This window comes from Vigna umbellata, chromosome 11 (assembly GCF_029865625.1).
Source record: "Vigna umbellata cultivar VRB3 chromosome 11, Vumbellata_1.0, whole genome shotgun sequence".
Taxonomy (NCBI): Eukaryota; Viridiplantae; Streptophyta; class Magnoliopsida; order Fabales; family Fabaceae; genus Vigna; species Vigna umbellata.
Window position 1 is genome coordinate 3,452,679 of NC_142175.1, and position 10,122 is coordinate 3,462,800.

General features: G+C 35.7%; 1 protein-coding gene across 1 annotated transcript in view; it reads right to left on the bottom strand.

Annotated features, from left to right (window-relative positions):
- The window catches only part of EMB2730 (Ribonuclease II/R family protein), a 29,874-nt gene extending 20,144 nt beyond the window's left edge, over positions 1–9,730 (bottom strand). The window contains exons 1-7 of the mRNA XM_047298467.2: positions 9,435–9,730; positions 8,485–8,641; positions 8,241–8,354; positions 8,066–8,143; positions 7,864–7,995; positions 6,849–7,070; positions 4,319–4,501 (exon numbers count right to left, since the gene is read on the bottom strand). Coding sequence (XP_047154423.1) covers positions 4,319–4,501; positions 6,849–7,070; positions 7,864–7,995; positions 8,066–8,143; positions 8,241–8,354; positions 8,485–8,641; positions 9,435–9,661 — 1,113 coding nt within the window. The 5' untranslated portion in view covers positions 9,662–9,730. The remainder of the gene's footprint in view (positions 1–4,318; positions 4,502–6,848; positions 7,071–7,863; positions 7,996–8,065; positions 8,144–8,240; positions 8,355–8,484; positions 8,642–9,434) is intronic.
- Between the last annotated feature and the right edge of the window lie 392 nt (positions 9,731–10,122).

Here is a 10,122-nt window from a genome sequence, read left to right on the forward strand (position 1 = left end):
GGGTACCTCGGATTGAGTTCATTTGTTCCGAGCTAGCATACAATTTGTATACTCTAAATTGAGGGTGAGTGTTAAAATAATTACATCTATGTATTATCATTAAGTCTATATATAGGAGGTAGAGTGTTGGAAACATGTATCAATTGTACCTACAGTCGTCCCTAGTTTTGCACCTACATGTCTAGTGCATTCGTCCCTTAATCTTCCATGTATTCTTGTATCAATTTTTCATTATAAATAGAAGATTGTGCAAGGGGTCCCTTAAGCACTCTAAACATATATTTTTTCTTTGTTTTGAATCTCAAGTATGACCAAGCAACTGCAAGTCTCTCATATTCCTGCTCTTGATCAGTGGGCAGATGTTTTAACTAAGCATCTTTCTTCATCTTGTTTATCTTTTCTACGTTCCAAACTCATTGTGGAGAATTTTTCTACTGTGAAAACGAAGTCCTTGAGTTTGAGGGAGGTTACTATTGTACAACTAGGAATGTGTATTGTTAAGTGGACAACTATCAATATGAGTAATCCTCTATAAATACAGAATTGTACAACACATTTTAAAGTGTTGACGCATCAATAAAATTCATGACGCTTGATCAGTTTACTCTCTCTTTTCTCTGTTTCATTACTCTAAAAAAAGGGAGTCTAGTGTAGAGTGTATATTACACTGCACCTGTTAAGAACCCATAATTGAAAAGAGACAAGAGTAATATTCTTTATTGCATAAACTGCATAGAACACAAAGAATAGGAGAGCACACTCTCCTCCAAGGGTTTCCCCTTCACAAAGAGCCAAAGCTCAATATACAAGATTATCCAACATTCCCCTGACACAAGAGCTCACTGCCTTCTTATAAAGGCCCCCAACCAACTAACCAAACTAACAACTAATTCCTAAACGGTTTCCTCTGTCCTGCACCTATTACCCATTATAACCTATCACATTATATCTCATCATTACACCCCGCTGCAAAACAACCTTGTCCTCAAGATTGGAACCGTGAAACTTGGTCTCATGGGTCATCATCATCATGTTATCATATGAATGGAACACACTGGCTACTGCCCTCCAATTCAAGTATGGAGGCTTGGGTGGTGGCAAATCCTCCTCCAATGACTTCCACTCTTCCTGGATTCTTTTAGCCCAATTTTGTGAAATCCTTAGAATCTCATCTCTGACTTCATCAGCTCTTATAGCAACAACACTTTTGGCAGCTACTCCATCTACTTGCAAACTCTCATGTAAAATTTCCACACTTCCAATCTGCTTCCCAACTCTCACATAGCAGGCTTCTCCTGTTCCCTTCAACTCTCTTTAGTAGATTTGTTGCTCGATTTTTCCAAGAAAGGTTCTTGGATTTTTGGTGCCAGGTCTTGAACCCCTGGACTACATTTTCTTTGTTGTTTGGGTGTACTTTTGTTGATCCTTTGGTGTTTTGAACTTTAGAAGCATTTGATGCCCCTGTTGTTTGACCTTGGGTGTCAATCGCTTCATTAGTGGTCAACTTTTCTCTTTTCACCTACAGAAAAACTGGGTTTTCCTTACCCTTCCTAACTCCAATATTGTCAATGGCATCCTCTTCTCCTTTTTTCCCCCAATTAATTGAATTGTCTCCTTCACCTTAGTGTTTCTTTGCTTTCTTGATGTCTTGCAGAAGTTCCTCTCTTCTTTCCTCTCTTGCTCTGTAAACATACTCAACTAGGTTGCTCCCTGACACCATTGTTTTAACCCCATGCCTCAACAGTTCTTCCCCCTTCTTCACTGTTTTGACATACACACAACAACCTACCACACTATCTCCACTAAAAACAGCAGCTTTTGTAACTTTCTCAACAGCAACCACACCAATGTCTCCATCACAGTTTTCGTCATTGCCTTCCTCTTCACGAATATTTTCTTCCTTCTTATCCTGCCCTCTAATTCCTGCAAAACCATCAACACTTAAAACAGCAGCTTTCGTTTCTCTTTTCTTCTCCCTATTGGTTGAATTTTCTCCTCCATATGAGGATTTCTTGGCTTTCTTAATGTCTAGCAAACTATCTTTCACAAAATACGCACCCATTTTTCCCTCTTTCTTTCCTTTCATGATAGATTTCTCACTTCTTTCTAAGCCCTTTATGAGAATCCTAATTTCTTGCTACATTCCTTGCATATTTCTTCCTCATTCTGCCATGCTCATTTTCGGTTCTTCCCTGCTCATTTTCTGTTCGTTGGTCCTCCTCTCCAAGGTATTGTCTCTTCCTTCCATGTTTCAACCCTTTCTTGATCACTTCTTGATCTGCAACCTTTGATCCGGGGGGTCAGACCAATTGTTATGAACCCAAAATTGAAAAGAGACAAAAGAGTAATATTTTTTATTGCATAGACTATATAGAACACAAAGAATAGGAGAGCACTCTCTCCTCCAAGGGTTTCCCCTTCACAAAGAGCCAAAGCTCAATCTACAAGATTATCCAAAAGTCCCCTGACACAAGAGCTCCCTGCCTTGTTATAAAGGCCCACCCAACCAACTAACCAAACTAACAACTAATTCCTAAATTGTTTCCTCTGCACCTATTACCCATTATAACCTATCACATTATATCCTATCAGCACCCAATGAACTAAAGCAATCACTTTGAGCTTAGTTTGTTAAATTCAGTCATACTATGCAGTTTTTGGACATTTTTTGTGGTCATACTTCTCTTGAGAAGTGTGTTTACCTAATGGTCTATGTTGATGATATGGTTATTGCAGGGAACAATGCCACTAGTATCTCTTAACTAAAGGAGCACTTATTCAACCATTTTCTAGCTAAAGATCTTGGTTATCTAAAATACTTTATCGGTACTTAAATGACTCAATCAAAGGAAGGTATTATTTCACAAAGAAAATATGCTCTTGACATTTTAGACAAAACAAGGTTGGAAAACTGCAAGCCTATTAATTGTCATGCATCCGAATAAAAAAGTTGATCATAGACAAAAGGTAAAATTCCTTTAGATTCAGAAATATATAAGAGGTTGATGGGAAAACTCATTTATCTCGGTATAACAGGATCTAATATTTCTTATGCTATTGGATTTTAATAGAGATTGAACAAACAGGGAAATAGGCGTGTGACTGTGTAAAAATAATACTTAATATTGAGTGTTTGGAATGATACAATACAGTTTTGCAGTTCTGCCAGACAAAACTTAGAGAGAGAGAGAGAGAAAGAAGTTATAGGCAGTTATGGGTGGTTACAAACTAGTGTAACTTTCGAAAATTACAAAATAAAGAGAAAATGAAAACAGAAAAAGGGATACAACTGAATAGAAAATAAGAAAATACAAACAACAACAAACAAAAAACATATAACATTAATAGATTTGATAGTCAATTCATGAGGAATTCTCACATTGATGACTGGAATGTTGTAATTTGCATTCTAAGATGCATCAAAAAGACTCCAAGACAAGGATTGCTGTATGAGGACAAAGGAAATACTCAAATTATAGGGTACTGTGATGCAGATTGGGTCAGTTGCCCCATTAACAATTGATCAACTACCAGATATTTTGTATTCATTGGAGGGAATATTGTCCTCTAGAAGAGCAAAAAACAAAATGTTGTTGCCAAATCCAGTGCAAAAGCTTAATATAGATCTATGGCTTTGACCACTTAGAACTTGTGTGGGTTAAACAATTTCAAGAACTGAAATTTTGTAATGTTGTGCAGATCAAGTTGAATTTTGATAATCACGCAGCACTTCATATTGCTTATAATCCTGTGTTTAATGAGAGAACAAAGCAGATAGAGAGATTGGTTGTCATATTATCAGGGAGAAGTTGTTGTCCAAGGAACTCCATGCTGGATTTATCAGTTATAACTATTTGTTCACACTAAGTGCTTGAGAAGGCCTAAAAGTCAGCTTATATGTTCCACGTTTGGTGCATAGAATTTATATGCTCCGGATTAAGGGAAGTGTTAAACTTATGATTGTTATTGTATTTTACAGCTTTCATTACACTACTTTTTTGGGTGTATGTAACTAGCCAAGAGTTGAATGTTATAGGATATAATGTTTTCTTATATTGTACTATTCTCTGTTCATATCTATCTATATATATATATATATATATATATATATATATAGAGAGAGAGAGAGAGAGAGAGAGAGAGATAATCAGCTGAGGAAGATGCTCGTTGATTTTTTATCATATCCAAATTCAAGAAGCGTCAAAAAGTTGCATCTTAACTCCATGGAACTTAAAATATCATATAAAGAATCCTGTCATTAAAACATATATGATCGATCTCATATTTGAGCAACATTGTAAAGGAAATTAAAACCTACCTTGTCTGGATCAGATGTGTCCAATAAAAGACTCTCTGCAGCAGATATGATTTCTTCTGAATGATCAGTGGGAATTCCGGATCTCAACAGATCAAGATTGATATGTACAGGAAAATATCCAATATCTATCAGAAGTTTAACGGCTGAGGAACTTGTCTTTGCCAGACCCAATTCCTTCAGTATCTGCTAGCAACACAGAAGATGAATTTATTAAATTCATCTTTAATAATAAACAACATTCTAGAGATGCATTATTATTCATTGATTTTATACTGAACTACCAAACAAGGATCCACCAAAATCATCCTTTATCATGCCAAGATAAGTAATTGCTACTGGGATATGCATAGCTTCGCACTGTTTTATTTGATCCAATTCTTAGTTATATAAATATATATTAGTAGTCTAACTAAAACATGTTCAGTAATCACATGCAAAGCTCTCCACGTCACTGTTTTCTTATCTCTTCGTATTGTTTGCAAACAAGAAGAAAATGTAAAACCCCAGTAAAATCTGGTATAAGAGGTTGTGAATGGTTTGTGAGTGAGTTTTTACATGTTTTTGGTTCTAACTTTGGGATTTGAGTAGTGAAATTGTGAGGGAAGGATTGTAAACTGTTTTGGAGAGTTTTTGGTAAGTTAGGAGATCAAATAGGACTTGTTAGAAGGTTTAGATCAGAAAAATCTGTCATAGAAGTAAAAAGTGTTTCATAGGTTGAGTTCTTTAGTCATTTTAGAGGTTTAAAGTGATGGAAATGGAAAGTAGGATAACTGGGATGAAACTGAGGTATTGGAGGTGCTAACAAGTGTAATTAGACTTGGTTATGCAGTTGATAAACTGATATAGGGATTAGAAAGTGTTGTTTTGAGTTTAAGTACTTTTGGAGCTATCAAATGGACTTAATGCACCTAATTTCGGGTCTAATGATCAAATGGGTACTTTGTTTTAATTCTAAATATGTTTTTGCATCAATTCTAGTGTGTAAGGAATCCATTTGATCATTAGAACAAGTCTCAAGTGCATCAAAGTCCATGAAAACAGTGTGTTGTCAACTAATATGGCGCTAAGGGATAGTTTCCTAGCGTTAAGCACCACCATTCAAGGGGCACCAGTGTTGAGCGCCAGCTTTCTGGCGCTGAGCGCCACCATCCCAGTGGCTATGGCGCTGAGGGTAGCTTCTGGGCACTAAGCGCTACCGCACCAGTTTTGGTTTCTTTTTCAGGTTTTGGAAATACCAAATTCAGGGTTCTGGGTATCAGTTTTGGACGTTCTTTAGGTCGTTTTGAGGGTTTTGGATCCTTTCGAAGCTGTTGGTGAGAGTTTCCAAGCTATTTTCCTTACCTAAGTGTGGGTAATAAGATGTCTTAAAGAAAAATTATGTTATTATATGACTTTTGATGACTGTTTGGTTGGTTTTGGTTCTTTGAATTATAATTAGTGATCTTATATGATGTTAGTCAATGTAAAATGAATGGATTTGTATATGATTTACATGTGAATGGAAATGATGCATATGAATATTGTGATGAAAAGTTTGTGAATGAAGTGAATGGTTGTTGGACGTAATTTCGTGACTCGTGGAGTGGTTTCATGGTCGTGCCTGTTGTTGTTGCTGTATGAATGTATGGAGCTTTGGACTGATTGTCTATTCTGACACTCTAATGATCATTCGTTCTCAAGTAGAGAGGGGTGAGTCATGTGGTGAAAGTAACGGAAGGTTCTTGTCTATAGGCTTTGATCATGGCCCTAGGCAACTGAAATAGACTAACCTTGTATGGTAGCTTGGTTTCAGCTAGCTGTATTACCATTACAAGTGCACAGACTACCAATAGTTCGACATTCATAACTAATTTGGATGAGTCTTGTCTAGGTTATGACATGTATAGATGAATGGATTGTTATGGTTTATTTTATTATTTTTTTTAACTAATGTTTGAAATTTTAATATAATATATATATGAATTGTCTTGTTTATCTAGCTTACCCTTCTTGTCTGTCTCATGTATATGTTTTCTCTTTTGCGATGATCACCTAAATGGTGTGAGCTTAAGGAGAACATATTTTTAGTCGTTTCAGCGTGAAGTTGACTATGAAGCAGCCGCATAGATACGGTGTTGTTCTTCAAGTGTAAGATCTTCTTCATCGGAAGTTAGTAGTTTTTGATAAGTTATCATCTATGTAATGTTTTACTTGGTAGTTTTATTCTACTAAAATGGTATGTTACAAAAACACTACACACCTATATGTATGAACTTCTTTATAAACACTTACAGGAAAGAAAAATAAGAAAAATTTAAATAAAACTCTCCATAAAGCGTAGAAGCTAAATTAGGGAAGCTATAATATATAGAAGTTCTCTCGTATCTCTAAATTTTCTTTTCTAACTTGAGCATAAGCTAATTTTAGCTTATGGAGAAGTCCATTTCATTTTTTTCTTCTTATTTTCTCTAGAAATGCTTGTAGTCCAAACAAACCCTAATTGCTGCAATGGTAAATTAAATCAAAAAACAATTTATGAAGGAAAAATTACCATCCCAGCTGTTTTTCTTTGTTCATCACTTTTACATGAATCAATAGCATATGCTACAAGTGACTCAATTCTCCTCCAATTTTTTTCATCATTGGTCCAGGAAGATTTTGGAGGTTTATCTTGTAAAGACATGGACTTCACAGAGGCCAGTAATTCAATAAACTCTAAAAATTCTTTCTCAGCAGCCTCCTTTGCAAGCTTCCTGTGAATGAGCTCCTCAACCTGTTGTTTCCAAAAAAAATATTAGACTTTTATTTCCATTTCTCAAAACAACTAGTAAATCAAACCAGTTTTGTGGGAAAGGATTTGGGTATAATCCTATTAACAAACAAAAAGACGACAAGAGCCCATTGCTCCTATCCAAAGAGGGGCTCTCCTTACTAACTCAATACAATCAGAATCAATACCTGTTAGGAGTTGGAGGGAGAAAGGAACCTAACAATACCCATCGTCTTTCCCCCACTGACCTATTGACTTATTAGCAACATCGTACTAACCTTCTCGAGTGCGTAACATCTTTTGGTTCAGATCCAGAATCAGATCCAGTGCTAGTTGTTCACCATAATTAGGCAATTTATATCTAACAAAAGGCTGTGTAATTGAGGAGGGTGAAGTTATTTAAAGTTTAAGAACAAGGAATACTCACTGTAAGAGACTTTCATCTATGGGACAATAAGTGGATTGAAGTATTGTACCTGACAAGGAAACTTTTGTCTCTGGGGAAGTAAGTATATCTCAGTGTGATTACAGTTTTCGATATTGTATTTTATTATTTTATCAATAGATGTTTTATTAGATTGTTGATCTATCGTAGTAATTACCTAGTGCTCGCTCTCTGATCCTAGTTTACAAGTAATTCATAACAACTAAAAATAAAACAGCTAAAGCAACAGAAGACTCTCCCAGGAGCCAATGTGTATATGTTATGAAAATACTCCGCAGAGTAGCTACATAACTTACGAGCAAAGAAGAATCAATTTTCAAAACTACCTAAACGTGATACTAAAACATCTACCTGCCTACTTGGTCGAGGTCCGTAAATGGAACGAGATCCTTTAGTCTCCAATACAGTAAAGTATACTTCATCTTTTGATAGCAAGAGATGAGCAGAATAGCTGTCAAGGGGCTCGGTGCTGCCAAAAATTATCTGCAGAGCAAGCAACTCAAGTAAGGATAAAAATGACATTATTTGACATTTAGTCAATAAATCATATTACCTCGGCCAACTCTTCAACTGTGACAGACTTATTCTTTTCTAGGAGCTCAACCCAAGCATATTCCAGTAGAGACGGGTCCTGTTGTATATCATCCAGAATTTAGTAATGGGCAAATGTAAAAAGTTACAAATTAGCTTATCTGTTACCATCGCCATTGTGGAACACTTGAACTGACCATGTTATCCTGAGCCTTTAGAGCAAAATCTGTGATATCTGCTTGGTCAAAATTATCAATACCAGGAACGATATATGTCACTTGCTGCAGTTTGATGGAAGAAGTGACACCATTCTTCAGCCCAACAAAACCAACAAAAAGTTAGACTACACAAAATTCAGCAAAATTTAGCATTTATAAAAATGCAAGATCCAACACCTAGCAACCTATTAAACATGCCGCATTATGTTGTTTCTACTAGAACCTGATCAGAAACCATCCAGTTCTTCTTGCCATCAGGTCTTTGAGCTACTGCTAGCAATACTCTATCAGAATCCTTCTTGAATTCCAAAAGCAACCCTTTCTGCAATGAACGGTTTACAAGTCTATCTTCAACAAGCTCTTCATTCAACAATCCCGTGCTGCCAAATCCATAAAAATAATTAATAATTGATGCGATCAAAAAGCTGGAAAATACAAGATCAAGCTTTCCACATTACAATTCAGGATTTTTATGGCAGTAGTTTCAAATATGACTCTCGGGAACGTCAGATTGCAGAAATAGATTTTCATGTAACTTAAAAGTTTGAAACCACTAGATCTTATTAATGATTTTCCTGTAAGCAGAACCGAAAACATAAGAACCAAATAAAAAATGAAAATACAATATTTTCAAAATTTGGATTTAATTACTTATTCCTCCACAACACTTCCTTGACAGGAGTTTTTCAGAAAATTGTTCAACTGCTAACTTTTCCTGTTCTCCTTTAAAATAAAATAAAAACAGAACACCCCTTTTGGAGCCTTGAACATTGAGCAAGCTTGTGTTTGTATATTCTTTAAAGTCACTAGCTTACAAAGTCTTTGCATGACAGACAACATCAGCCTTGCTCCTTTGGGATTCCCAATAACATGTTAGAAACTGTTAGTTTTTACTGGGAAACAAGGTTCAAATTAATTTAATGCTCTCTTCTGTTATGGAGAGAATGTGATGAAGTTGATATTGAAAAGTTTCTAACTATTTGTTTATACATAGAATAACTTGCAGAAAAACTAATTTTGTTTCTTTTTTATTTATTATCTAAGAAGTGCTTATGGAGACAAAGAAAACTTTAACCGAAAGTGCCTTATGTTAAGTCTGCAGTTTATGAAGGCACAAACAATTTGAAATAGAATATATGTCAATAAGCCTTCCGAGAGAGAGTAGTAGAGTACCTGGAACCCGCGGCGGAGACACGCTTGTGGCGGCTTCTGCGAGCCGCACGGAGCTCTTCCATGACGCTGTCGAATACGGAGTGGAAGGAGCGGTGGTAGGTTTTGGCGCCATGACGGAGGGAGCAGGAGCAGCGGGAGGGAGAGGAGAAGAGGCGGAGGGCGGAGGATAAGAGGGGCGGAGAGGAAGGGCGGAAGAGGGAGCAGGTGGCAACTGCCCGTACGGCCATGGTTAAAGAAAATTTCAGAGAAGCATGGGTGGAGTGGTGAGGGTGGTATTGTTTTGTGGTCTGTGACTGAGTGGAGCAGATTCAAGCAAGCTTGGGTTTATTATATCTTAGTTTTCTGGAATCATGTATTCAAATAAATAAAAATATAAAATAATTCATTAATTTAAATTACACTAAAAAACTTCAAATCAAATTAACTTCAACTTTTAGTTTGATCAAATTTAAACAAACCAATGGTAATGAACTAGTGGATCTCGATTTTTTTTTATGTAAAAAATAAAAAAATATTATTATAATAATATAATAATTATTAAAATAAAAATAGTATTAAGTTACAAAATAGTTATATAAAGAATAATTATAAAATAAGTAATTTGTATAGGTAATTTATTTTGTCGTATTTTTTCTTAATTCTGAATAGTTAACTGAGTTTAAAAAGATTATTTAAAAGACGTACTTAT